Source organism: Callithrix jacchus, chromosome 20, assembly GCF_049354715.1.
Source record: "Callithrix jacchus isolate 240 chromosome 20, calJac240_pri, whole genome shotgun sequence".
Taxonomy (NCBI): domain Eukaryota; kingdom Metazoa; phylum Chordata; class Mammalia; order Primates; family Cebidae; genus Callithrix; species Callithrix jacchus.
This window is the reverse complement of record NC_133521.1, coordinates 46,820,884-46,848,748: the sequence shown is the minus strand read 5'-3', so window position 1 is coordinate 46,848,748 and position 27,865 is coordinate 46,820,884. Positions and strand designations below refer to the sequence as shown.

The 27,865-nt window shown below is 63.5% G+C and overlaps 2 protein-coding genes across 5 annotated transcripts; one reads left to right on the top strand and one right to left on the bottom strand.

Annotated features, from left to right (window-relative positions):
• Positions 1 to 1,338: 1,338 nt before the first annotated feature.
• On the top strand, positions 1,339 to 6,858 carry SLC22A31 (solute carrier family 22 member 31). Of its 4 annotated transcripts, none has more exons than XM_054248558.2 (9): positions 1,339 to 1,699; positions 3,060 to 3,163; positions 3,314 to 3,468; positions 3,685 to 3,853; positions 4,164 to 4,220; positions 4,329 to 4,437; positions 4,543 to 4,754; positions 5,683 to 5,794; positions 6,326 to 6,858. In XM_054248558.2, exons 6-9 carry the CDS (start codon positions 4,337 to 4,339, stop codon positions 6,630 to 6,632), a joined length of 732 nt encoding a protein of 243 aa, XP_054104533.1. In that variant the 5' UTR covers positions 1,339 to 1,699; positions 3,060 to 3,163; positions 3,314 to 3,468; positions 3,685 to 3,853; positions 4,164 to 4,220; positions 4,329 to 4,336; the 3' UTR covers positions 6,633 to 6,858. The 4 variants fall into 4 exon arrangements, with proteins under 4 accessions (XP_054104533.1, XP_008984632.3, XP_054104532.1 ...); XM_008986384.4 differs by having other exon boundaries at positions 4,075 to 4,220; XM_054248557.2 differs by having other exon boundaries at positions 1,339 to 2,398; positions 4,075 to 4,220.
• A 223-nt stretch (positions 6,859 to 7,081) lies between these two features.
• Positions 7,082 to 27,588, bottom strand: CDH15 (cadherin 15). Its single transcript, XM_078358010.1, has 14 exons — positions 27,468 to 27,588; positions 20,090 to 20,248; positions 19,279 to 19,434; positions 16,922 to 17,066; positions 15,508 to 15,668; positions 13,481 to 13,609; positions 12,748 to 12,933; positions 11,613 to 11,866; positions 10,631 to 10,773; positions 10,218 to 10,457; positions 9,728 to 9,967; positions 8,918 to 9,054; positions 8,637 to 8,795; positions 7,082 to 7,667 (listed from the first exon to the last, which is right to left on the bottom strand). Exons 1-14 carry the CDS (start codon positions 27,507 to 27,509, stop codon positions 7,467 to 7,469), a joined length of 2,352 nt encoding a protein of 783 aa, XP_078214136.1. The 5' UTR covers positions 27,510 to 27,588; the 3' UTR covers positions 7,082 to 7,466.
• Between the last annotated feature and the right edge of the window lie 277 nt (positions 27,589 to 27,865).

Sequence of the window (27,865 nt, the reverse complement as noted above, 5' to 3'; positions counted from 1 at the left end):
CCAAATAATTTTTTCTTTGAGACAGTCTCGCACTGTCGCCCAGGCTGCAGTGCAGTGGCGCTATCTCAGCTCCCTGCAAATCCCACCTCCTGGGTTCAAGCAATTCTCCTGCCTCAGCCTCCTGAGTAGCTGGGACTATAGGTGTGCGCCACCACACCCAGCTTTTTTGTGTGTGTTTTTAAAAGAGACGAGAATTCACTATGTTGGCCAGGATGGTCTCGATCTCCTGATCTCATGATCCGCCCGCCTTGGTCTCCCAAAGTGCTGGGATTACAGGCCTGAGCCACCGCGCCTGGCCTTTTATGTGATGTGAGTCCCACCTCAATAGAAGTCTTAGGAATCGAAGTGCCAATTGGAATTGTGCAAATGCAGAGCCCACTGACAAAGCGAAACGAGAGAAATTGGGGGTCCGAAACCTCAGGAGTGACTCACAGGATCCACCGTGATTGTCCTCACAAATGTTACCGCGAAAACAATGTGACTTGGCCGGGAGCCGTGGCTCACGCCTGCAATCCCGGCACTTTGGGAGGCCGAGGTGGGTGGATCACTTGTGGTCTGGAGTTCGAGACCAGCCTGGCCAACATAGTGAAGCCCCGTCTCTACTAAAAACACAAAAATTAGCTGGGCTTGGTGGCGGGTGCCTGTAATCCCAACTATCGGGAGCCAAGGCAGGAGAATCACTGGAACACGGGAGGCAGAGGTTGCGGTGAGCTGAGATCACGCCATTGCGCTGCAGCCTGGACGGCAGAGCGAGACTCCGCCTCCAAAAAAAAAAGAAGAAAAGAATCGGACTCGAAAATAAACGCAACCTACTTGGTTCTCAGAAGGGGAGAAGGAACCCGGCGGCGAATGGCGTCAGTTCTCCCTCGATCGCCCCGGAGATGCCGCGCAGGCCCCCGAGCTCCCAAGCGGTGGTTTCAGAACCTGCGGGTCACCTGGGAGCTTTTCCCGCAAAACCAAACGAAAGCTCCCCGCGCGGAGAAGAGCAGGCGGCTGCCCGCCCCGACCTCGCCCCGCCCGGGCGGACGCCCTCGGCGCCACGCAGGCACCACCCCTTCGAGACGCCCGGGACCCGGCGCCCAGAGCAACCTGCGTGCACCTGCGCCCTGCGGGCACCTGAGCGCGCGGCCACGCCCCTGGCCACGCCCCCGGCCCGCTGGCCGCCCTCACTGTGCCCCGCCCTCTCGCTCTTCGGCCTCAAGTCCCGCCCCTCAAATCCCCGCCCTATCAGGCCTCGGCCCTCACAGGTCCCGCCCACATCCCCGCCTCCATTCGACTCAGGCCCCGCCCCAGGCCCCGCCCCCAGGCCCCGCCCACGGAGCCCGCCCGGGTCCCGGCAGTGTCCCGTCCAGCGCGCAGCCGGCGGCAGATGGAGCAGGAGGCGCGGGTGCTGAGAGCTGCGGGGGGCTTCGGCCGGGCCCGGCGCCTGCTGGCCGCCGCCTCGTGGGTGCCCTGCGTGGTGCTGGGGCTGGCGCTGAGCTCCGAGGTGCTGCTCATCGCGCAGCCCGCGAACCGCTGCCGGCCGGACCCCGCGCTGCTGCCCCCCGCGCTGCTCGACGCCGCCATCCCGCGTCTGGGACCCACGCGCGTCCGGAGCCCCTGCCTGCTCCTGCGCTACCCCGCGCCCGCGCCCAACGGCACTCGCGGCTGGCTCTACGCGCTGCCCGCCGCCGGCCTCCTGCGCATCCCGGTCACCCAGGTGCGCCCCTTCCCCGCTGCCCGGCGGCCCTCCCCGCCCGCAGCCTGCCGCGGCCCTGGGTGTCCCTTCTCCGCCCTCCCTGGAGCCTCTGTCCCCGGCCACCCGCCCGTCCTCCTGCGCTCCCTGCTTGGGGGCGGCCCCCGGCCCGACGGTGCGGTGGACGCGCGCCCAGGGCCAGGCCTGCGGAGAGGCTGTTCCCAGGGGCGCGGGCTGAGTCTGGGCGCGGGGTGGCCTGGGGCGCAGGAGGATTGGAGCTGAAGGCCACGGGGAGCAGGACTTGGAATTTGCTTCCCGACCACCAGCGTCTTGAGCAGACCGTGGCTTTGGGCTGGCTTCTCAGGGACAGTCTCTGCTTGGAGAGACTGGCGTGGTCAGCACAGATTGGGAACGGTGGGCTTCCCACCAGTGGGGGGTGGCGCGCGGAGGCTGGGCTGGAGGCAGCATCGCCTGAAGGGGAACCTTGACGGCCTGCGTGAGAAGAGATGGGGAAGCAGCGGCGGGGACCCCCAGGCCCCTCTCTTCCTTCCCACTCCTGAGGCAGCCTTTACCCCGCGGCCTCCACCTCCCACCCTGGGAGGATTGGAAACTGGTTCTGGGTTGCCACATCTCCGCAAGGGGCCCTGGAACCCGCCCGGCTTCTCTCTCCACCCCCGCTCCCAACTGCCCTCCTGTCTGGGGCCTGGATCCACAAAACGTCAGGTTTGAAAGTAAAATCGCGGGCATAGCATGTTCCCCAGCAGTAGAGGAACTGGAAAGGAGGCGGTCCCCCCTCCTCCTCCCCCCCCGCCCCCCCCCCCGCAAAGCTGAGGTCAAGGGTCAAGAGCCTCACCGGGAAATGCCGCTGAGCACAGCTCTCCAGCCACTGCCTAAGTCCCTCTTGAAATGGGCAGGGCGGGGCGGGGGGGGGGGGGGGGAGGGCGGGTGCTGCGGCTCATTTCTTAGGCCTGTGTCATGGCTATGGCCCTTGGCTAGGTGGGGTGGGGGTTGTGTCTATGACGCCACCGAGGCCGTGGGTGTCCCTGGGATCCCTTGGAATAGGAGGTAGAAACAGGTGGGACAAGATTTGGCTTCTGAGGAGAGCAATGGTGTGCAGAGGTGGGGAGGCCCCTTCTACAGACCAGCAGAAAACAGACCCCAACCCCTCTGCAGGGACTGCCGCAGTCCCAAGAGGCTGCTGTGTGACCTGGACCAAGCCACCTTGTCCTCTTGTGCCTCATTTTCCCCTTCTCTTCAGGGAGGGATTGAGCAGGCCGTGTAGGGCACTTTCAGGCAGCCATTCTGGGACTCCCTGCACCTGTCCCCAGCGAGGAGGCAGGGAAGGGTCCTGAGCTGGCCTCCACGTGGCTGCTGTTCCCCACAGTGGAACCTTGTGTGTGGAGACAGCTGGAAGGTCCCGCTGGAGCAGCTGAGCCACCTCCTGGGCTGGTTGCTGGGCTGTGTCATCCTGGGAGCATGCTGTGACCGGTGAGGCCCCTTCCCCTTCCTCGCTGCCCAGCAGCCCTCCCCTGCCCTGGCCCACTGCTCTCAGGGTTCAGCTAGACCTGGAGCTGCCAGGATTAAGCAGACCCTGGGTTACCCTGACCCTGTCCTAGCATGTCCCCTGCTACCCCCTAGGTTTGGCCGCCGGGCAGTTTTTGTGGCCTCCCTCGTGCTGTCCACGGGCCTTGGGGCCGGTGAGGCCCTGGTGACCAGCTTCCCTACCCTACTGGTCCTGCGCCTAGTCCATGGGGGAACGTTGGCAGGGGCCCTGCTCGCCCTGTACCTGGCTCGTGAGTACCATGGGGGCTGCTGTCGCTGGGGGAGGGGCAGTGGGTGGCCTGAAGGCCTCTGAAGCTCGGTTGCCAAGAGCCCTGAGCTGCAGGAGTGGGGAGTCCAGCTCAGGCATCCCACTCACGGGCAGGTCAGCGCTAGGTCCCTGCAGTCCCCAGTGGGACTGTTCCAGCCCTCCCTGAGGCCTCCACCTCAGCCCATCTCTATCTGCCCAGGCCTGGAGCTGTGTGACCCTCCACACCGTCTGGCCTTCTCCATGGGGGCCGGCCTTTTCTCTGTGGCGGGCACCCTGCTGCTGCCTGGCCTGGCTGCGCTCGTGCAAGACTGGCGCCTTCTACATGGGCTGGGCGCCCTGATGAGTGGGCTCTTGCTGCTATTTTGGGGGTAAGTGTGATGGGAGCTGGGCCAGCAGCCCCCATGGGGGCTGAGTGTGTAGTTTCCCTCTGCACCAATGTATACCACACGGGGTAAGCTGTTGGGACAGGGTCACAGAGAACCACAGCCATGTCCCTCCCCTGAGTCCGGGGAGGAGTGGGGGCCGGGCCTCTGCCTCTCCGTCCTGGAGGAGGTGGAGGAAGCCTTGGGTATCCTCACCAACCCTGCAGCTTCCCAGCCGTGTTCCCTGAGTCTCCCTGTTGGCTGCTGGCCACAGGGCAGGTAGCCCGAGCCAGGCAGATCTTGTGGCACTTTGCAGAAGCCAGCGGTGTGGACCCCGAGGACAGTTCCTTGGAGGAGAACTCCCTGGTTACAGGTCAGGCACCGGGCAGGGAGGAGGGAGATTCAGGTACTAGAGGAGGGCTTCAGAGAGGCACTGCCTGCTCTTCACTCCCCTTCTGCCCCCACATCTCTGCTGCTACAGAGCTGGCCATGCTGTCTGCAGGGAGCCCCCAGCCCCGGTACCACTCCCCCCTGGGGCTCCTGCACACGAGGGTCACCTGGAGAAATGGGCTTATCTTGAGCTTCAGTGCGTGAGTAAAGGAAGGGCTTGGGTTCTGTACCTTCCCCGGGGGGTGGCTTTGTGGTCCCCAGAGTCCTGGCTCTGGCTGGGCCCATAGCTTTGTTCTCTCTCCCAGACTGGTTGGTGGGGGCATCAGAGCCAGCTTCCTTCGCAGCCTGGCCCCTCAGGTGCTGACCTACCTGCCCTACTTCCTGGAGGCTGGCCTGGAGGCAGCAGCCTTGGTCTTCCTGCTCCTGACGGCAGATCGCTGGGGACGCCGCCCCATCCTGCTGCTGGGCACCATGGCCACAGGCCTGGCATCCCTGCTGCTCCTCGCTGGGGCCCAGTGTGAGCTTGGGGCCCCACAGGCCATATAGGGGCCGTGGTGTTTGGGCTGAAGGTCTGCCCCATCAGGGGCAATGGTGCAGACAGGGGGGCAGCATGGTTTCCCTCTCATCCTTTTGGAAGGCCCAAAGTAAGGAACCAGGAACCTGTCTGAGCCCAAAACACCTAGCTGGGCACGGTGGCTCACGCCTATAATCCCAGCACTTTGGGAGGCCAAGGCTTGTGGATCACCTGAGGTCAAGACTCCAAGACCAACCTGACCAACATGAAGAAACCCTGTCTCTACTAAAAATACAAATATTAGCTGGGTGTGGTGGCGGATGCCTGTAATCCCAGCTATGTGGGAGGCTGAAGCTGGAGAATCACTCGAACCAGGGAGGTGGAGGTTGTAGTGAGTTGAAATCACGCCACTGCACTCCAGCCTGGGCAACGAGTGAAATTCTATCTCAAAAACAGATGTCCCCAACCACAGAATGCAGCACAGGGGTGAGAGGTCAAGAGGCCAGGCTGGGTAGGCTCTGCCCAGAGTTCAGCTGGCCCCAGGCTGGCATGGGAGGGCCCATCTACTCAGGGCTGGTCACACGGTATGTGGGGCTGGGTGTCAAATGAGATACAGGCCTTGCTTCCAAAGTCTTCAAGATTTCAGGACGGTTCTGGAAATTGCAGACAGTGGACAGCATGTAGTAGCTGAGCACGGGTGCATGGGGAGGTGGCTGGTGTGGCTGTGGCTCTGGGTTCGGGTTCTACCATCCCGAGAATCCGAGCCAGGCTGGAATCAGGCAGCAGAGGACAGGGTCCCCTGCCAGGTTCCTCAGAGGGGCTGGAGGTGGAGGCCTGGGAAGTAGGTGCCCAGACAGCAGTGTGTTTCTCTGTGGAGAGGCTCTGTGTGGCCAGGGTGAAAGGCCTGGGAACCCCTGTCCTCTGTCCCCAGATCTGCCAGGCTGGACCATGCTGTCCGTCTCCGTCCTGGGACTCCTGGCCTCCCAGGCTGTGTCTGCACTCAGCAGCCTCTTTGCAGCTGAGGTGTTCCCTACAGTGATGAGGTGAGTTACAGGGTTGCCCAGCCACACAGCAGGGTCCAGGGCCCCTCATAGGGAGGAGGGGCCAGGTGGAAGGAGGGCCGGTCCCCACACCCCGCCCTGCTGCAATTCCTCCATCCAGTGAGCACTCAGGTGAAGCGCTGCCCTGCTCCTGGGTGGGGGGTGCCCCTGCTCACAGGAGGCTCTGGGCAGACGGCTCAGGAACTGGGAAGGGGAGGGAAGGCCATGCAGGACTGAGCCGGGTGGTGGGGGACAAGGGGCAGGGCAGAGATGAGGAAGCCTCCAGAGATGGCAGAATTTCAGGAGAGCCGTCACTTCCAATCTTTGAATGAACAGAGCACCAAGTGCTGCCCCGGGACAGGAAGGAAGGAGGTTTTTCCAAAACCAGTTTGAAAGTTATCCTCAGCCAGCAAACCTTAGGCTCTGCTTCGGCCAGCCTTCCTGCCACTCACTCCGCAGTCACATGTGTGTGTCCCCGTGTCTGATGCCCCACAGCTGCCCCACCAGCTGTCCCCAACATACTCTCTCCCACAGAGGGGCCGGGCTGGGCCTGGTGCTAGGGGCCGGGTTCCTGGGCCGGGCGGCCGACCCCCTGGATGCCGTGCACGGCCGGAGGGGCTTCTTCCTCCAACATGTGGTCTTCACCTCCCTGGCTGTCCTTACCCTGCTGTGTGTCCTGCTGCTGCCAGAGAGCCGAAGCCGGGGCCTGCCCCAGTCACTGCAGGACGCCGACCGCCTGCGCCGCTCCCCACTCCTGCGGGGCTGCTCCCGCCAGGACCACCTGCCCCTGCTGTCGGCCTCTGATGCCTGCCGGGCCGGCCACACCCTCCAGCAGCACTAGCCCTGCCTGCGGGCCCCAGGAGCCTGGTCAGGCCTGCGGCATGGCTGAATACCCTAGGCCTCTGGTCCAGGGGAGACACATACCCCTCAGAAGCCCGTGTCTCAGTGCAGGTGGAGCCGTGGGGACGGCGCGAACTTGTCCCCAGCCGAGCCCGGGGCCCTGGGAGGCCCTGAGTCTCCTCCCTGGTCAGACTCAGCAGGTGCGGAGGATAAAGGTTTCTCTGGAACATGGCGTCCTCCCTGGTTCTTCCCTCAGGCCACACTTCGGGCCTGGAGGGGCCTCACCTGTGCCCACTCCCCACCTCTGGGATCCCTAGTGAGGAGCCAGTGTATCGGCAGCCCCTGGCCACCCCCTGCTCCAGCCAAGCAGGGTGGGATGGGGGCCTGGCCCTTACTCCCCTCATGGTCAGTGTGGCACTGGACGCCCATCCCCCATGAGACACTGGTACATTTTTCATTCAGATTTACCCAGGAGGCTGCTGTCTTTCATACAAAGATGAGGTCCACTGGTGGGAGGTGACCCCCCTCGGGCTGATGGAGAGAAGCTCTTCCCACCCCGGCAGGAAGGAGCCTCTTCCTGGTGCCCCTCCACACTCGGGTTCTGTCCAAGACTTGGGTCCTCCCCTCCAGTAAGGAGGCTGCCCCAGGCCCGTGGGGTCAGGCCCAGTGACCTCAGGCTGCCTCTGCAGGGGCCATCACTGCCAGGCGGCCCGGGAGTGATGTGTCCAGTTGCGCCCCAGTGTCAGGCTGTCCACCTTCTGTGTCTGGGTGGAGCTGCCCCAGGAGAAAGACTCTCCCTGGCCCGGTGGTCCCATCTGGTTCCTGGCTCCAACCCTCACGGGTACCCGTACATATCTGCCAGCCGGGCAAAGCGGGGCCCCCAGTCCCTGAGGTAGTCGTAGTCCTGATCCTCATCGCCCTGGCTGGACAGGATGGAACTTAGTGTCCCTGCCAAGGAGCCCTCACCCTCATAGTCATAGATGAGGGCTGTGTCATAAGGCGGCACGCTGGGGTCACTGTCCGCAGCCTCCAAGCCCTGCAAAGAGGCCGAGAGAGCTCAGGACGCACGTAGGGGACAGCAGGTGCCCCCCCACCCCACTGTGGCCACAGCCCAGGGCAAAGTCAGCTCCAGGCATGAGCTCAGGAAGGGGAAGCTGCCCACGTCCAGGGCAAGGTATGAGGGGAGGCAAAGGGTCCTGAGGACACAGCAGAGGGCGTGAAGAGGGTGCAGTGGGCTGCCCACTTCCTTAGGATTAGGCCAGTGGCCAGCCTGTCCCCCAGGGCTCTGCCTGCCCCAGCACGTGAAAGGGGTTGCTCCCATCACCCTGGTCTCCTTGTCCCCTCAGCCCCTGTTCACTCAAGCCAGAACCCAAGCCTCCCAGAGACCCCCATCTGCAGGACTGTCTGCCTGCCTTTCTGAGGCTCTGCACCTCTGTCCTCTCAGCTCCTGGAGATTGGAGACACACACTCTCCTACCTGGGGGTGCACACCTTTGTTGGGGTGCTTTCTCTGAGCCAGGTGCTACAGGTGCAGGCAGGCACAGGGGAGGGTGTTCCCTGCGCACCCCCAACCCCAGATTTCCCATGTTTGTATCCACCCTGTGGACGGCAGGGAATCGTTAACGCTGCGTCTAGAGGAGCTCCTGGGGAGGCCTTGATTCTGCTGAGAGCCACCAAAGCCCGTGGGATGCTCCTGGGGCTCCCCCTCCCCCTCCACGGTGGATATGGGGCAGTGGATGGGTCTGTGGCCACGCCACTCCATCCATGCAAAGACCTGCGTCATGGGCGGAGGCTGATGGTCCAGTTCAGATGGTGGCAGCGCGGCTTCCACACCCCCACCCGTGCTCCATCTTCCTCTGTGGGTGCCCTTGGACAGCTCGTGTACAGTGCATACACGCTGGTCATTGCATGTGCGGGCAGGTGTGTAAATGTGCATGTATGTGTGTGCCTACATGTGTGCACCTCTGTGTGCCTGTGTGTGCTAGGGTGTTCCCAGGAGCACCTACATCACTGATGAAGTCAGCGATGTCCAGGGGGCTGGTGGGCAGGGCTCGGAGTGGCTGGGGGTGCAGGCGGCCCTGTGGGGCATCTCTGCGAAGTGGCGGTGGCCCCAGAGGCAGGCTCAGTGCTGTCGGGTGACGCAGCTGGCTGATGTCGTAGGCATCCTGTGGGCGAGGACATGGAACAGAGCCAAGCATCCCTCGGTGGCTCCTGGCCAACTTGCTGTATGAAGGCCCGCAGCCTGTGTTCCTTGGAGACCCCTCCCTGCCCACACCTTCCCCCTCACCTGGTCTTCTTCCCCGCCTCCCTGCTCATCGTAGTTGAGGACATTGTCTCGAAGGTCGTCCTGGGGGCTCCCCAGAAGCCCCTTGCCCCGAGACTGCTGCTGGAACCGTGCCCGGAGCGCCACAAGCAGGACTAGCACTGGGGAATGAGGGGGACGCAGGCGGGGGCCAGACACAAAGCGCGACATCAGGGGGAGGGCTGCGAGGGAGGTGGGAGGAGGAGGCGGGCTGGGCAAGAGAATGAGGCCCGCAAGCAGGGGGCGGAGCTTGGGAAAGGGGCATGGCTGGTAAAATGGATCGGGGTTGGGTAGGAGGGGCGGGGTTGGGGAGAAGGGAGCGTGACCGGTAACGAGGAGTTGGGTAGGGAGGGGTGGCAGAACCTGGGATGAACAAGCGTGGCTGGTAACAGGGGGAGTAACTGGTAATGAGGAGGCGGGTTAGGGAGGAGGCGGCAGAACTGGGGAGGAAAGGGGGTGTCTGGTCACGGGGGCGTGGCTCGTAATGAGGGGCGGGGTTAGGGAGGGGAGGTGGAGCCGGGGGTGAAGGGGCGTGGCTGGTAATGAGGGGGCGGGGTTAGGGAGGTGATAGCGCTGGGGAAGGGGCGTGGTTGTAATTGGGGGCGGGGTTAGGGAGGAGGTGGTGGAGCCGGGGAGGAAGGGGCGTGGCTGGCAATGAGGGGGCAGGGTTAGGGGGCGGTGGAGCCCGGGAGGATGGGGCGTGGCTGGTAAGCAGGGGTTGGCCTGGAGAGGAGGGCCCGAGGGTCGGAGGGTCTGAGGGTCTGAGGGTCCGGGTGGAGGTGGGTGCTCACTCACGCAGCAGCAGGAGGACGCTGGCCAGCACGATGACCAGCGCGCCCAGGCTGACGCCCGCGCCCCCCGCCAGCAGCGCCGCGGACCCCGGCAGGCAGACGCCATCCTGGCTGCAGCGGCACACGGTCACGTTCAGCGGCTGCTCGCGCTGCTGGGGCGGCTGCCCGGAGTCCCAGAGCAGCAGGCTGAGGCGGTGCAGGCCTTCGGGGACCTGGTGTCGCGGCCTCAGGCGCGCGTGGCTCACTGCGGAGGGCGCCGTGGTCAGCGAGGGCCTGCGGGGGCCGCCCCCACCTCGCCTGTCCTCTTCACGCCAAGACAGGGTGCGAGTCCCGAGATCCTGGGCCTGGGTACCCCCCATCCATCTGGGCGCGATGAGTAACCTTGCCCCGCGCAAGGATGCCGCCGGGGGTCCCCGCGGCAGGACCACGGCGTTGCGCACCCCTCGCCCTCCTGTCCCGTCCCCGGCCCGAGCGCGGTGGTGAGGGGAGCGCACCGTTGACCTGGCTGAGGCTCCAGTTCCGGCTGAGCTCTGGGAGCCTGGGGCTCAGCTGGAAGTGGAAGGGGGCCCCGTGGGGGGGCAGGTCTTCATCCGTGGCGCCCAGGAGGAGGCCGGGGCCCTGGTGTGGCTCACTGCACAGCCTGTCCAGCAGCGGCAGGGCCAGCACGGGGGCGTGGTCGTTCACCTCCAGGATCTCCACGGACAGCGTGCCGGTGGCGGTGCGGGGCGGGGAGGCTGCAGGCAAGGGGGCCACGGTTCGGTGACCCCGCCCCAAGACCCTGGACTGCCCCACCAGTAGCTCAGAGGGGTGCACCACTCTGAGCCCCCCTCCCCCCGGGGATGGGCAGAGCCTCGGACACCAGCAGGGGTGCTCGGCCTTCCGGGTCAGGGAGCCCCAAACTGCTCACCGTCATCCTGGGCCAGGACGATGGCTCTGTACCAGCCACCCTTGAGGAAGGGGGACACCGGGCTGAGCACCCGCTGGGTCTGGATCCGGCCAGTGGCTGGGTCCACTTGCAGCCAGTCTTCTGGGTCATAGTCCTTGGAGTAGCTGATACAGAGGAGGGGAAGAGTGGGATCTGAGCTTACCCCAGGGCCCCCACAAGTGTGGTCAGGCATGGGTGTACAACACACCTTACACACACATGCCACACGCGCTGCACACACCACATATTCACACATGCACACAACATATGCACACACATGCTTGAGCTTACATGCCACACACATGCACACACCACATGCATGCACAACACATACACGTGCACACACATACACATGCATAGACATTCCCACACCTGTGCACATCACCCATGCACACACACCTACACATCTCATGCATATAACACACGTGCACACAAATATGTACACACAGCCCATGTGAGTATGATGGGAGCTGGGCAGGAAAGGGGGTGTCTGGTCACCTCACTGGCACCTTCTGTGAGGTGAGGAAACTGAGGCTCAGGGAGGGCAGGCTAGCTGTGCAGGGCCCTGAGAGTCAGTGTCCTCCCCCAGCATCATGGAGACTTGGGGTGAAATGAGACATGAATGGCCCACCACTTGGGAGCAGGGGCCTCCTGAGATGGACGTGGCTGGCAGGGACAGACTGTGGTGTGCAGGCTGGAGCCGGGCCTGCTCTAGGGGGTGAGGTCGGTCCAACACGTACACATGGGTATGCCTGGGACTCGAGACCCTTCAGACCTTCAGGAACCCACACCAGCAGATGGCCCCTACACCCTCTGACCACCGGCAGATGGCCCCTACACCCTCTGACCACCGGCAGATGGCCCCTACACTCTCTGACCCTCAGAGCCCAGGGGCCAGGGGTGCCTGAAGCAGGAATGCAGCTGTTAGCCTCCTCAGCCTTGCCCAGGGCCTCAGGAGCCCCACCTCAGCCTCTGCAGCTGCTCTGTGTCAGGGTCCCGGGCAGAGAAGGTGGCCACCAGAGTGCCTGGGGGTGCCCCCTCTGCTAGGCTGGTCCGAAGTGGGTTTTCCTGGAACACAGGAGCCTCGTTGGTGTCCTGTACATGCACGCGGACCCTGGCCTGGCCCCACTCAGCCCTGGGGGCAGCCGCCTGCAGCGGGGCCTCATTCTCCACTGACACTTTGAGCTCGTAGCGTTCACAGCTCTCATAGTCCAGGGCCTGAGGGAAGGAAGCACAGCCCGTCACCCGCACAGACCAACTGTAGGCGCCCAAGCGCGGTGCCTGGGGAAGCTGCTCCTTGGGTCTGTCCGGAGCGCCTGGACCTTCCTTCTGCCCCTGTAAGCTTGAAAAAACAGAAGTTATGCAGGACGAGAAGGCATGAAGAATACGATGATGCCGGTTGTGTGTGTGGTGCTTCGGGGGCAGCCCGGGATTGGAGCACACGCTCTGCAGGTGTCTCAGTCAGGGCCGAGAGGTGGGGCGGCGTTGCCAGAGCCTGCAGTCACTGGATTTTAAATAAAGGAGTTCACCCTGCGTAATGTGGGTCGGCTTTTTCCACTCAGGGGAAGGCTTTGAAAGCAAAGCTGCATTTTCTCCGAGGAAGAAGTTCTCCCTGGAAATGGCTGCTTTGGCCTGTGGTCTGGACGGTAGACCTGCCCAGCCAGACCCCAGCGTCGCATGAACCAATTTCCTGCAGTAAGCCTCTTACTGTGTCAGTATCTGAATGCCTCCGGATCTACACCTGCGTACGCATCTGTGCAAGTGCAGCTCCTGTGGGCCCTGCTTCTGTGGCAGAACCAGGACTGACACAGGTGTCCGGCTGTGTTTTTGGACACGGATTTCACGCAGAAGGAGGAAGGCTGGGTAAACAGAGGGTGCAGGGTGTTCCCCCGCCTCTGGCCCTCAAGCCCTCTGGGCAGCGTGGCCTGAGCCCTTTGACCCTGGACCCAGTCCTAGGCTGGGGGCTCCATGCCCTCCTCCACTCTCTCTCACCTAAGGATGAACACACGGCCCCAGCCAGTCAGGGGAGGCGACCCTACCAGGAAGGGGCGTGGACCCCAGTGGGGGACATCTGTGTGTGCCAGTCGGGCATTGCTCACCTTCACAATGGACAGCACACCCTCGTTGGTCTTGGGGTCTGTGCGGATGCTGAACTGCCCATCGGGGTCACCTTCCAGGATGGTGAACCTGGCCACCCAGTTGGGGGAGCCTGGCAGGTCCCTGTCCTCCACCTCCAGCCGCCCCACATCCACTCCGCTGATGGCTTCTGTGGCCTCCATGAAGAACTGGGGGGACCGCAGCTCCAGTTACCAGCAGGGCTGAGGGGACAGCATGGGTGGGGCCCTCGGGGCCCTCAGCCCACCCTCCCACCAACTTTCCCCCACCCTCCCCCCTGCCTCCAGTGGGAAGCCCCTCCCTTGCTCCTGCCTGTCGAAGCTGCTCCCCACCCACTGGGTGTCCTCAGGATTGCCTGTTTTGTGAGTCACTGCCTCCCAGGGACCCCCACTGTCCTCCTCTGTGGGCTCAGCTTCATGCCAGGCACCCATACATGCCACCTTCGCCTGGAGGGCAGGGCTGGCTGCTCTGACACCAAAGGGTTCCAGAGGGTCCCATGGGGCTGCTTCTGTCCCAGCTCTGACTCCATTCACAGGCTGCCATGCGCCACCCTAGGTCCCTCCAGCTGGGGCTTCCAGCCATCCACGCAGAGCCCCTTCTCCAAAGCACACCATCCTCCTCCTGCCCCTCGTGAAGCCCCCAGCCTTCTACAGGAGCCTGAGAAGGGAAGGCAGCCCCAAGCAGTGGCTACTTTCAAGGGACGGACAGCAGCAGCACCTCGTCCCTGGTGAACTCAGGGGCATTGTCATTGATGTCATCGAGGGTGATGATGGCCGAGGCAGTGGCTGTGAGGCCGTCTCCAGACATGTCCGCCACCTGCAGGGTTAGATTGTACACCGCGACCACCTGGGGACGCGGGGCATGGGGTCAGAAGCTGAGGGCCTAGGTGGGGCCCAAGGGGACTGGTTGGGGGCGGGAGCCAGGCCACCTGGCCAGCTCAGTTCCTACAGGAGCACTCAGTGGGTGCTGAAGACCCCAAGTAGCCCTGAGAATCCTGCCCCGATCCCAAGAGCATGGGACCGTGATGCTGCCCCAGCCTATGCGCTCGCTAAGCATTTACAGAGCACCTACTGTGTGCCGGGTTAGCATTTACAGAGCACCTACTGTGTGCCGGGTTAGCATTTACAGAGCACCTACTGTGTGCCGGGTTAGCATTTACAGAGCACCTACTGTGTGCCGGGTTAGCATTTACAGAGCACCTACTGTGTGCTGGGTTAGCATTTACAGAGCACCTACTGTGCAGTGGGTCAACATTACAGAACACCTACTGTGCGCTGGGTAAGCGTTTACAGAGCACCTACTGTGTGCCGGGTTAGCATTTACAGAGCACCTACTGTGTGCCGGGTTAGCATTTAGAGCACCTACTGTGTGCCGGGTTAGCATTTACAGAGCACCTACTGTGTGCCGGGTTAGCATTTACAGAGCACCTACTGTGTGCTGGGTTAGCATTTACAGAGCACCTACTGTGCAGTGGGTCAACATTACAGAACACCTACTGTGCGCTGGGTAAGCGTTTACAGAGCACCTGCTGTGGGCTGGGTAAGCGTTTACAGAGCACCTGCTGTGCGCTGGGTAAGCATTTACAGAGCACCTACTGTGTGCCGGGTTAGCATTTACAGAGCACCTACTGTGCAGTGGGTCAACATTACAGAGCACCTACTGTGCGCTGGGTAAGCATTTACAGAGCACCTGCTGTGTGCCGGGTTAGCATTTACAGAGCACCTACTGTGCAGTGGGTCAACATTACAGAACACCTACTGTGCGCTGGGTAAGCGTTTACAGAGCACCTGCTGTGGGCTGGGTAAGCGTTTACAGAGCACCTGCTGTGCGCTGGGTAAGCATTTACAGAGCACCTACTGTGTGCCGGGTTAGCATTTACAGAGCACCTACTGTGCAGTGGGTCAACATTACAGAGCACCTACTGTGCGCTGGGTAAGCGTTTACAGAGCACCTACTGTGTGCCGGGTTAGCATTTACAGAGCACCTACTGTGCGCTGGGTAAGCGTTTACAGAGCACCTACTGTGCGCTGGGTAAGCGTTTACAGAGCACCTACTGTGCGCTGGGTAAGCGTTTACAGAGCACCTGCTGTGGGCTGGGTAAGCGTTTACAGAGCACCTGCTGGGTGCTGGGCACTTAGTGCACCAGTGATCTTGGCTTCCTGCCCTGGGGAGCCATGGATAGTGGCAGGGACAGAAACGGGCAGAGACTAGAAACAGTGTAACCAGGAGGGCTTCCCAGAGGGGCTGACTCAAGGGGTGGTCTTTAAGGAGCACAGAAGCTTGGCAGCGAGGGGCAGCGGAGGCCCTGACAGAGGGAGCTAGTCACTTCCTAGCGGGGAGCCGTCGCCATGAGGCTGAGAGGGGAGGGGCCGCTTGGGGAGGCCCTGGCCTGTGCAAGGCCCCTCACACCCTACTTGGAGCAGACCTCTCCTGCCTGGGCCAGTGCAAGTCCTGTCTCTGTCCGTCAGTGGGTCCACCCCATGCCGTCTCCTCAAGAACCAGGACCACCGTGAGCTCTGCAGTGAAGGGGTGCTTCCCTTTGATGGCAGGGACGGGAGAGTCTGGGGTGGGCAGGCTGGGGGCAGAGGGACCCACGGAGATGGGCTGCTGTGCAGGCGTGCAGCCGCTGGGGCGCCTCATCTCGCGGTCCAGCCCCACCTGTTCACCTCTGGGTCCAGCCCCGCCTGCTCACCTCCCGGTCCAGCCCCGCCTGCTCACCTCCCGGTCCAGCCCCGCCTGCTCACCTCCCGGTCCAGCCCCGCCTGCACCGTGCGGATTTGCCCCGTGAGCTCGTCGATACTGAAGAGCTCGGGGCTGGCCTGGTGCAGGATGGAGAACCGCAGCGCCGCGTTGTCGGTCTCGGGGTCGTCAGCGTCTGTGGCCTCTGCCCTGGTCACGTAGGTGCCTGGGAAGCACAGGGAGGCATGAGGACCAGCGTCCACAGGACAGATGGGCTGGGGGCATTGTGAGGGGCGCATGGGCACCTCATGTGCACAGGCTCCCCGGTCCAGCACAGCTTGACCCCAGATGGGGCAGCCAGTCCATGCTGCTGTTTGCATTACTGAGGTGGCCAGCACACGACAACCGCCAAGTCCAGAAGCTTCCCGCTGCCCCGAAGCCTGCCATGCCGTGTCCACGCCACCTATTCGGCCGACCCACTTGCCCAGCTTGTGCTGTTACGGGGTCGAAACACACGAGCACTGGATGCAACTCTGGGTCAGGTGCTGGCTCCTGTGCCTGCCTGGTGCAGAGGCTAAGGGTGCTGGGTCACACCGGGAAAGCTAGTGGGGGGTCTCCAGGAGCTGCTGGTGTCCAGGGTGACAGGACACATGGTCAGGCTGAGCAGAGAATGCACGTCGAGTTTTGTAGGCCAGAGCCCCAGCCCCACCTGCTGTGGCACTCGGAAAGGTGCTGAGAGGAAGCCACATGTGTCGGGGCCAGCGTCTGCTTCACCTTCCCCCCTTTCCCTCTCCTGAGATTTAGGCCTGACCCCTCGGGCAGCTCTGGTGGACTGAGCCACGGAAGTGGGGTGGGAAGGATGGGCTTCAGGCCACCCTGGAGGGAAGCTCCTGTGACTGTGACCCCCCCCCAGGACAGCTGTAGCTGGGACGTGCTGTCACCTGGGGCAGAACGAGGCGCAGAGGCCACTGCCACAGACACGGGAAGGAAGATGAGGTGGGATGCCAGCCCTGAGGCCTGAGCCTGGCCTGGGAGCCCCAGACATGAAGGGGCCTGTGCCCGTCCACCAGGCCCTTCCCACGGGCCCCCAGGGAGGTGGGAGCAAGTCCCTGTGGCTGGCTGAGGCAAGCAGGTCAGCCTGGGTTTGGGGTGGAGCACACCGGAGATGCCTGTGGGTGCTCCGGACCCCGTGTGAGTACAGGGAGAGGATGGGGTCTGCCTGGCTCCAGATGTCCCCTCAGCAGGAGGGAGAAGCAGGACCCCTGAAAAAGCCCCACCCAGGCTCAGAGTTTTGGGTTTGAAATTTATCTTGAAATGGGAAGTGGCGTGGGTTGACCTGTGGAAACAGACCTGCCTTGGAGACCTGTTTGCTTACTCCAAGGGGCGTCTGGAATTCCTGCTTGAGGGAAATCCTGGACTTCAGGCTCCGCAGAGCCCCTCCCTGCAGCCCCTCCCGGCTGGGCTGGGCTCCTGCCTCACCTGGGGCTGCTCCCTCCAGCACTCGGCCCGTGAACGCCTCCTGCAGGAAGGCTGGGCGGTTGTCGTTCTGATCCACAACCACGATCTCCAGGTCCGTGGGGTCCTCCAGAGGGGATCCTCCCAGGTCCAGGGCAAACGCTCGTAGCTGTTCAAACAGAGAGTGAGGGCTGGCTCTGTTGCCCCCGAACTTCTGTGGCTCCCATTAGGCACATGCGAAAGAGCACGTTCAGACTTTGTCTCCAGCTGGAAACACCAACTTCAACAGGTGAGAAACAGCACAGGGTGGGGCATCTGCCACAGTGGCTGAGGACGTCCCTGGACGGGGCCACCTTCTCTTAGCAGACAGGGCAGGTGCCAATTTTCCTGCTTGCCTTGGCTGCCAGGAAGCTCACACCTGCTTTAGGTGTGACTAAAGTAAAGCTTTCCGAGGGTTCCTAATCTCTTCTCCCTTTCTCTCTGTGGTCTTGGTTCCTCCTGAAGTTTTTTTTGTTTGTTTTGTGACAGAGTTTTGCTCTTGTTGCCCAAGCTGGAGTACAATGGCACAATCTTGGCTCACTGCAGCCTCTGCCTTCTGTGTTCAAGCAAGTCTCCTGACTCAGTCTCCCGGGCAGCTGGGATTACAGGTGTGCGCCACCACGCCCGGCTAATTTTTGTATTTTTAGTAGAAACGGGATTTCACCAGGTTGGCCAGGCTGGTCTCAAACTCCTGACCTCAGGTCATCCGCCCGCCTCAGCCTCCCAAAATGTTGGGATTACAGGCGTGAGCCACTGCGCCCGGCCTCCTCCTGCAGTTTAATTCCCTGTGCCTGGGACATTTTAAACCGCCTCCCATCCTTCTGCAGAACGTGCACAGTGATAGCTTCCAGGTGAAAACTCTCTAATACCTTTCTCTGTAAGGGACCTAACCCCTGGTTCTCAACGTCTAAAGGAAGATTCAGGGCAAATAAAAGAAATCTGCTTCCTGCGGAGGCCAGGGCAGGACGTGTCCTTTCCCCACCTCAGGTACAAAATGATTTTTTTTTTTTTGAGATGGTGTCTCGCTCTGTTGCCCAGGCTGGGGTGCAGTGCTGTGATCTTGGCTCACTGCAGCCTCTACTTCTTGGGTTCAAGTGTTTCTCCTGCCTCAGCCTCCCAAGTAGCTGTCATAACAGGCGCCCACCAGCACACCCGGCTACCTTTTTGTATTTTAGTAAAGATGGAGTTTCACCGTGTTGGCCAGGCTGGTCTCGAACTCCTGACCTCAGGTGATCCGCCCACCTTGGCCTCCCAAAGTGCTGGGATTACAAGCATGAGCCACCTCGCCCAGCCCAAAATGACATTTTGCAGAGGTCAGGCTGGGGGCGGGCAGGTGCCTGCAGGGAATGCAGATGAGGTTCTGGGGTTCTGGGCTCTGGGGCTCCCTCCTCCTCTTGCTCCCACTGCCCTTTTTTCTTTTTTTTTGAGACAAGGTCTTGCTCTGCCACGTAGGCTGGAGGCAGCGTCGCCGTCCTGAGGGCCACCTCAGCCTTCTAAGTAGCTGGGGCCACAGGCTTACAACACCACCCCCGGCTAATTTATTTTACCATTTGATGTTCTGTAGAGACAAGGCCTCACATTGCTGCCCAGCCTGGTCTCGAACTACTGGCTTCAAGCGATCCTCCTGCCTCGGCCTCCCAAAGTGCTGGGATTCCAGGTGTGAGCCACTTCGCCCGGCCCTCACTACCCTTTCTCTCAGACCCCAGAACCCCAGCCTGCAAAGTGCATCAGTGTGGTTTCCTCCCCGACTAATCCCACCCACACAACAGTGGCTGCCGCTGGGATCAGCACAATTCCAGGGCTGGGCTCGGTGGCTCACACCTGCCATCCCAGCACTTTGGGAGGCCAACATGAGAAACCCCATCTCTACTAAACATGCAAAAATTAACTGGGCGTGGTGGCACACACCCGTAATCCCAGCGACTCAGGAGGCTGAGGCAGGAGAATCGCTTGAAGCGGGGAGGTAGAGACTGCAGTGAGCTGAGATCGCGCCACTGCACTCCAGCCTGGCAACAGAGCAAATCTCCGGCTCAAAAAACACCCGGTAACACTATTTTCAGATTCTTCACGGCACGCCTGAGCTGCAGCAAGCTCCTCCATGGGGCCTGCCTGCCCTCCTGTTTAATGGGAGTGTGGCCCGAAACACCTACCTCCTCGGGCTGCCGGTCCTGGCTCCCAGACCCCTGTACCTGCCCCTCGTTTAAGGGTGCCTGGATCTTGCAGGGAGGCGGTCTGGCCTAAAGCCCTGGGTGCTGGGGCAGAAGCCTGGTCTGGTGTGGGGAGGAGCACTGCTCCCGCCAGGCCTGCTTGAGGGACGAAGCCCGGACTGCGCAGACCCGCACCCTGAAGCGGTCGGTCTTCTCGCGGTCCAGCATGGCGTTGAGGAACACCTTCCCGGTGAACTTGTCGATAGAGAAGACGCCCCGGGGCTCCTCGTCCACGCCGGGCCCCTGGATGCTGTAGATGATGCTGCCCAGCTGCTGCTTGTCCGACTTGATCTGCGGGGCAGGAAACTGGGCTGGAGAGAGCCACTCCAGGGTGCGGTGGCCTCTGCCCTCTCCACAGCCCCTCAGGCCCCTCCCCGGCTGGGAGCAGGGTGGGTCTACAGCTCCCAGGACTGGAGGGGCCTGGCGCCCAGTGAGGAGCTGTGCTGGGCTGGGGCCGGCTGGGGCTGGGGCCTCAAGGGTGCCCCGTCCTGCAGCCTCCTTTCAGGCTCAGCCCCTGGTGTCCTCAGGGCGCTGGTCCCTGGGCCGATTCTGGGCCGATTCACCCTCACCTCCATCTACTCAGCACCAGTGGATATGTGGACAGAGGTCACGCCCGAGCGTGCAGCCCAATGAGGACTGTGTCCACCCGAGGAACACGTGGGGCGGGGACTGTGTCCACCCGAGGCACACGTGGGGCGGGGACTGTGTCCACCCGAGGCACATGTGGGGTGGGAGCCGCTCTGGCTTCCGATGCAGCCCAGGGCCACGGGGAGGGTTTGGACCCAGGTTGGAAGTCTGGAGCCCTGGCAAGGTCGTGAAGTGTGGCCCCGCTGGCTCGGCTGTAACAGCAGTGGGGGCTCCCCCAGCTCCCAGGAGACCTTTAGGGAGTGAGGAGACCCAAAGGGGGCCAGCCCACCCCTCCTCCCCTCCCACTCCACCTACTCACCTGTACCAGTGGGTAGGGGAGACGCTTGTGGTTCTCAGACACGCTGATGGGAGGGATGACCCAGGCCCTCCGCACGCGGCTTTGGGCGGGCACCCGGTGCCAGGGGTACAGGGTGCTGGGGCTCTTCCATCCAGGAACCCCCAAAGACAGGCAGAGGCTCTGCAACAGACAGACGTGTCCCATAGCACTATCTCCTGAAGCCCTGAGTGGCAGGAGCAGCTGGGAGCTGGGGCTTGTGGGGAGGCCACAGGCAAAGGGCTTCCCTCAGGGCTGTGGGTGGGTGCTCATTGGCTCACGGGGCTTCCATACTGAGCTGGGACCTTGGTGGCTACACCCCAAGTACTGGCCCTCAAAGCCCCATACAGCTGCCCCCAAGTCTCCTCCCGGCCCTCAGAGCCCCATACAGCTGCCCCCGAGTCTCCTCCTGGGCCTCAGAGCCCCATACAGCTGCCCCCGAGTCTCCTCCTGGCCCTCAGAGCCCCATACAGCTGCCCCAGTCTCCCCCGGTCCACTCAGCAGCCGTGCTGTCTGCAGCCCCTGGTGGGTGGCCACAGGGAGGAAGCGCGGGAGTTCTGGGTCTCTGGCTGGGAGAGAACCCTGAGATTCACTTGGTGGGGGCACAGCCTCGCCCCAGGTGCCAGGGTAGCTGTGTACACAGCAGGCCCTGGGGCCAGCCAGGGCTGGTGGTCCTGACTTCAAATGACCCCAGGAAGCTGGTGGCAGTGCCCAGAGTGCGGGGTGCTGGCGGTGGAGGGTCCCAGGGAGCCGTGGGGTGGTGCCTTCGGGAAGGTACCTGTCCCCCTCCACCTCTCCAGGCTGCTTTGTGGGAATGAAAGCCCAGGGTGCCAGAGCTGCAGTCCATCAAGAGCAGCTGGAAATGTATCCCCAGTTCCTACAGCAGACCCCAGCTGAGTGGCTGACCCAGCCCGACAGGTCCCATCAGGTCAGGGCTGGGCTGCCAATGCCGGCAGTGACCAGCAGTGGCTGCTGGGTTCCTGAGGCTGGCTGGCGGGGGCGGGGGGTCAGGGCTGCCTCGGAGGGGCTGGGTGCGGTGGGGCTTACCGTGGCTACACAGCCAAGAGGACACAGCGGGGGCCAGAGGGCCAGCCCCACCCCTGCCTCACTGCTCTTCTCCCAGGGCGGGAACCTCGGTGCAGTCTTCATCTCATACTTTAGCTCCTGGGACCCCGGCGTGCCCATCTCCTCCTCTGCCACACCCAGGGGCTAGGGTGCACTGTTGGTAATGCACCCAGGAAGCCCCAGAGGTAGGGGATGGGGCCTGGGCAGTGTGGGGCTGCAGAGGGAGACGCAGGGCATCTCCACCCACCCCAGGGCCAGGGAGCCTCGGGCCAGTAAAGGCCTCAAAGTGGAGGCAGCTGCTGCCCCTAACTTCTCCCGAGGTCCACTGACTGTCAGCAGCTTTTGTGACCACAGGTGGCCCCACCCCACCCCTGAGCTTGGGAAACTGAGGCCTAGAGAAGGGATCCACGTCAAAGACCCGGGTGTGGAGGGGCACTGGCAGCAACCCCAGAAGCACACCCTGAATGTTCCGGTGTTAGAAATGCAGTTGCCACACCCAGCTCCTAGCCTGGGCCTTGGGCCTGGGTTGCAGCCACCCTCCCAGGGGGCCTGGTCCCGCCTTGGTCAGAGGGAAGCTTAGACAGAGGTGGCAGGCCCTGCCTGGTGCTGGAATCACTGCGATCCCCAGGACACCTGTGCTTGGGACCACCCGAGCCTGGGGAGTCAGTGTTTCTGGGTGGACTGCATGGCTCTTCCTGAAAGACCCCTGACCCCAAAGCACAGCCTGGTAGAAGCTGCCGCAGCTGACAGGACAGGGACACAGATCGGCGCTGACCCCACCCATCTAGCCAGGGACATGGGGGTCACTGTCAGGGAGGCTGCCCAGGCCGATGCCTGGTGCAGCTTGTAGGGGCACAGAATCTAGCTGGACGTAGCAGGTGCAGCAGGGGCCAGGGTTGGGGGAGAGGTGGGGGGGAGGAGGTGGGGGAGGGGGTGGGGGAGGGGGGAGGGAGGAGGGAGGAGGAGAAGGGGCAGGAAGAGGAGGGGGAGGTGGGGAAGAGGGGGTTGGGGAGGGGGAGGGGGAGGGGGATGTGTGGGAGGGGAACACAGCTGCCCCTGCCCATCCTCTGTGGGCCTGGTTAGGAGCCATCTGAGCCCCCCAGTCCAGGGGTCTGCAGGCTCCCGGCCCTTCTCTTGGGCGGCCTCTCCTAGCTGCAGGCATGGCCAGTACGCCTGTTAGGCTGAACCCCATGAGGCTGGGCCTCTGCGAGATCCGCAGCATCCGAGACCCACGGGCTGCCTGGGGTGCTGAGCCCTTTAAATGTGCCTGGCAAAAGTGAGGAGCTGTGTCCCCTCCCCTCATTGTGCTTAAGGCCACGTGGACAGCACCCAGCCCCACAGGCCCAGCGCTCACAGCCTCAGTCAGCCTTGGCAAGGGTGCCCGGGGACCCCGGGTCCGTCCCCTGACCTTCCCAGTCCTCCACTGCGGGGCTGTGGGGTGAGAGACCTGAGGGCCGCTGTGTATCGAGGGTGTGGGTGGGAAGCTTCCAGGGTCCTGTGGCCAGCATTGTGCTGGGGGTAGCAGTGACTCCCCAAAGAACAGTCCCTAACGCAGAGGCTGGGCAGCCACCTGCAACACCCGGGTGGGGAGGGACACAGAGACCCCCTGCCCCCGTGCCGTGCCCTCCGGGGCACCCCCACCCAGGGCAAGCCCTCAGGCTGCTGGGGTGCCATTCGGGGTAGGGTGGAGCGTGTGAGGTGCTGGGGGTCCCGGGCAGACAATGGGGCATCTCGGGCAGGGCAGGCCCGAACACCACCCACCACGAATAAAATCCTCAGCTCCCCTTTCAGACGGCGCCCGTCTCATCATCGTCTTCACAGCTGGTCCTGAGCTCCTTCCTCGACAGCAGTTGGGCTGGGGTCTAGCGAGGCTCACAGGATGCCCTACCCAGCGCCAGGCTCTGTGCCTACCACGCCAACACCTAAACCAGCTTCCCACCTCGGGCGGGGGAGGGAGCGCCGACTGTGCCCTGGCCAGCGGGATTCTGCGTGGGATGGACTCGGGCGAGGCCTCATCCAGCTCCCCTCTGGAAGGGGGCACCAGCTCCAGGCAGGCTAGGGCACCATGAAAGGGAGCACTGGGAACTGGGGGCTCAGAGCTGGGCAAGCCGGGCCACCGCTCCTGCTGTGGAACCACAGACCTCAAGGGCTGCTCTGGCCACCGAGTGCCGCTGGCTCCCAGGCTGCCCGCTCTCCTCGGCCCCACACCGATGCCTCACCCTCCCGTGCCGCCTGCTCCCGCTGGCTTCACCAAGAACTTAGTCCCTGCAAGGGCCCGGACGTGGGGGCAGGCGGACTTGGGAGGAGGTAGTGGTTGGGGGCTGGTAGGTCTGGGCGGGCAGGGGCCAGAAGGAGATGTGGGCGTGGCCAGGAGTCCTGTTAGGCTGAATCCCAAGAGGCTTGGCCTCTGTCCTGCACCGCCGGCCCTCACCCCCTGTGGAAGTACAAGCTCCAGGCCGTCCACCTGCCCACCCTGAGACGGGGCGCTGGGGCCTCTCGCTCTGGCCGTGCCCTGTCCCCAGGGCTGGTCCAGCACACAGAGGTCCCCACAGGCTGTGGCAGCAGCATCCAAACCACGGCCAGCTTCCCTGGGGTTCTTGGACCTCGGCCAGCTGGACCTGGGCCCCTCCTCTATGGCCTCCTGGGAACTCAGAGAGTAGCAAACTCTTCTGCAGGAAGTGGGAGAGGACGGGGTGGGGGCTCCCCAGGCTTCCAGGTGGAGACCCTGCCGGAGAAGCTCTCTGCCAGCTGACAGATGGCGGCCCTGGCCTCAGAGCACAAGCCACTTCCAGGGCAGAGCAGCTCCTGCCAAGTGGAAACCTGCCTGCCCTGCGTGGGGCCTGCGTCAGCCTTGGCGGGCACAGGGTCTGTTTCCGCCCCGGCTGGGCAGCTCTGCGCTGGGCCTGGGAGCCACCTTTCCCTCCCCGTCCCCTCAGTCCTTGGGAGCCTGTGGTGGTCCTCTCACCTTCCGGCTATGGGCAGTGAGGTTCTGAGAGCCTGAATCGTTTACCCAGTTTACCCAAAGCCACACGGGCAGAGCCAGGAGCCACACGGGGTCTGAGACTCAAGCCAGGCTCTGAACCGCATCCAGCCACAGAGCCACGCCTGCCTTGGGCTAGGTCTGGGCATGGGGGAGGGAGACCCCAGGCCCTGGGACCCCCACATGGCTGAGGGGGAGGGGGCTGCCCCCACCATGCAGACATTTTCACCCTCTACCCGCCCAGCTGCTGCCAAACCTGGGCCAGCTGTTCCCCCACCCTCCAGTCATGCTGGGCCGGGTGCAGTGAAGGCAGCGCCTGGGAGTCCTGGGCCCAGGCCTGTCCACGGCCCGAGCTCACCAGGTCACAGAGGCCAAAAAGCCTTGGCAGGGTGGCGCTGCCCAAATCACAGGCGGTGTGGGTGTGGGTGGGCAGGCAGGCCACAGCCCGCTTCCGGCTCTTGGGGGTGTTCTCAAAGCTGGCTCTTTGCCCTCACCCCCATTCCAGAAGACGTGGCCAGTGGAGGCAGGGCCTGTGAGCTGCCTTGGGGAGATCAGGACATCAGTGCCCGGGACAAAGGCACCTCAACACAGCCGCCCACAGCCTCACACCTGGGCTAGGGAACCTGAGCGCCCGGGAAGGTGGGTTTGGTGGGCGCCGGTCCACTCCTCTTTGCCCCCCTAAGCCAAGTGAGACCAATGGACATTAAGGACCTGCTTCCCCATGGGGGTCCCCAGTGACATCCCCAAGCTCATCCTTGCCCCTGCCCTTAGCCCAGAACCTGGAGGGAACCGTCTGGAAACCACTGCCTAGAGCGGAGTTCCTGAGACCTAACACCTCTCCTGGGGTCCGCTCCAACCCCAAGGGGCTGCTGCCGGGGAAAGCTCCCCACACACTGATCGCTCACTGCAGTTCACAAAGACCACTTCGAGGTGGGAATGGGGGGGCTCTGGGGCTGACCTCACACTCCTGCTCCCCATTTCCTATGGAAGGGTGCTGCTCGATTCTAGGAACACGCTTGGTGGGCAGGTAGGTGGGAGGGGGTTGCCTGGGAAGGGAGTGTGAAGGGCCCTCAGACCTCACCCCTCCCCCAGGCTGGAATCTGGGGTGCCCCGTTCCTGGATGGCCAGGCATGCCAGGAATGGCCCCAGCTGTCGGCCTGGCCCAGAGTGGGTGGAGCATCTCCCCTGGGCCCCAGACTCTCTAGCTGCTGCCGGCTTCAGAGAAGGGATGTGGAGAAAGGCAGCTGTTCCCTGCAAACCGCAGTGTCTGGGGCTGTCCTGCCACTTTTTGAGAACAGTGGCCTGGGAGCCGTTTCCCTTCTTGGCCTCAGTCACAGTCACCCAAGCTAAGAGCCCCCATCTGGCCCCCAGGGCGCTGCTGATGCTCTGTCTCCCAGGCCGTGGTGCCAGGGGCCCAGAGAAGATTTTAAGGGACAGAGTCCAAGGGGCTCCCAAAACCCAGCAGGGTGGGGGGTTCTCTCTGAGTGACCAGTGCTGCCCCAGCCCTCAGCCGCCTCCCAGCTGGGGTGGGGTCCCAGGTGCAGAACCGGTAACTAGCAATAGTGTGGGTGAAGGGGGGGCTGACAGGGGCCAGGAGGCAGCACAGGACCCAGAGGCTGCCCTGGACCAGAGGTGGCACCAGAGCGCACATGGCCCTGAAGGTGGGGGAGGGGCACAGACATATTTTGCCTCACAGTGGAGTGAATTTGAGCCTTGGCTCCAGTCCCCTACCAGCAGGCCCCCCTCCACCAACTCCCTCAGCCTCCAGCTGTCAGGGGAGGGGGCCATTGTCCCCCAGCTCTGGGGGAGAAAAAAAGGGACAGCAAGAGGAGAGGGGAGGCCTCTGGGGAGGGAGAGGTCCAGCCCTCCCCCTCTGCCCGTCACGGAGCCCCCCGGGGCCCGTTGAAAGGCAAACACCCCCAAATCCAGAGGAGGTCTCAAGGAATGTTTTTGCAGGCGCTGGCCTCCCCTCAGCACACCCCAGGTTGGGATGCAAGGGGAGAAACGCTGTCCCTGGAACAGGTGGGGAAGGGCCCTGGAGGTATGGGGCCCCCCAAGCTGCTCTCCCCGGCAGAGGGCTGAGGGGTGCAGGGCCTGGGGGTGAGCATGCGTGCTGAGCCACTGTCTCCCCTGCCACTGTCTCCAGAGGGGGACTGGGGGGCCAAAAGTTGCGGGATGGCAGGAGCTGTGGTGCCCTTGGGGGCAGCTGCTGGAGGGTCTGGCTGGCCAGGTGCCTGGTCGGCTGCCAGGGGCTGAAATTGGAGCCAGCTGGAACCTCGAGGCCTGTGGGAATGAGGGGACTCACGAAGCCCCTTCAGCAGGGGTTGGGAAAGGGCTCCTCTCCCTCACTGTGTCCAGCGCTCCCTGACCACCCCAGGACCACAAGAGCAATGAATGCCGTGAGCGCCGCTAAGCCCTTTATGTCCATTCTCTCTTAAATTGGCAAGAGGGAGGCTGCCCTCTTGTACCCAGTGATGTCCCAACCGCAGCTGGCCCTGCCCCAGCCCAGCCACATCCTCTATGTCCAGGTCCGCCTAGGGTGTGAGGAGACGTGGCTCTGGCTAGCGAGTGCCCATGGCGGGTGGGGGGCCAATGCCTGGGCTTCCACCCTGGCTTGCTCCCATGTTGGAGAGGCTGTGGTGCCAGGGGCCCAGAGAAGATTTTAAGGGACAGAGTCCAGCAGCCTCCAGGGGCTGGGCCCCCAGACTGATCAGCCCAGGCAGCTGCTCAGGGTCCAGGAGAAGAAGCCCAGGCCCAGAGCCGCAGGGCTGCCGCATGCCTTGGTGAGGCCCCTGTCCTGCAGAACCTGGCTTGGGCTGGGCGCTCCCAAGCGAGAAGCAGCCCAGAGTGTGAGTTCCTGGACGGCAGGGCCTGCAGCCACCCCTGCTGGCCGGGAACTTGGGGTGGGCGGTGGGACATCACCCCAGACTGGCCAGGGTCATGGGCCCACCGCCGGGAGTCCCTATGGAAACCCGGTCCCAGCCCTGCAGAGTGGGGCTCTCCTGCCGCTCCCCCCGTCTCTCTGCTCCGCTCAAGACTGGCAGCCCCCTCAGACCCTGGCAGGGGTCCCTCCAAAGAGAGGGCACGGCCTGCTGGGTGGTCCCTGCTTGACCCCAGAAGTCCCGGGGTTATTCCACTAGGTGGAGGGTTTGGTTACACTCACTCCCCACACCCTCCAGAGTGCGGCACCCACCCGAGGCCCCTCAGCTCACAGGCCCCCAAAGCGGTCCTGGGGGAGACCTGTGGAGCTCCAGTGGAAGACGCTGTCCCGCAGGGGCGGGAGAGGCAGCCGGGACCCCGCAGGAGCCAATGCCTTACCTGGGCCAGGAGCCCGAGGACCAGGAGGAGCGCGGCGTCCATCGGGGCCGGGGCGGGAGCGGGGCCCGAGTGCACCCGCGACCCAAAGGAGCGCGGCGGGGCTGAGTGACAGCGCAAGTGCGCGGGGCGGGCCAGGACCAGCTACAGCACGTGTGAGGGGGGCGTAGCGGGGCGTGGCGAGGGCTGAGTGACAGCACGAGAGAGGAGTCTGACGGGCCGAGGCCGGCCTGGGCGGGGCTAAGGCTGAAGGACAGCACTTGGGCAGGCGCGTGGGGCGGAGCCTCCGGAGGGTAAGAGCGGGGCCGAAGGCTGAGTGACAGCACGCGTGCGAGTGGGGCGGGGCCAGGGCCGAGGGCTGAGTGACAGCACAGATGGGCCTGCGGAGCGGTCACTGCTTG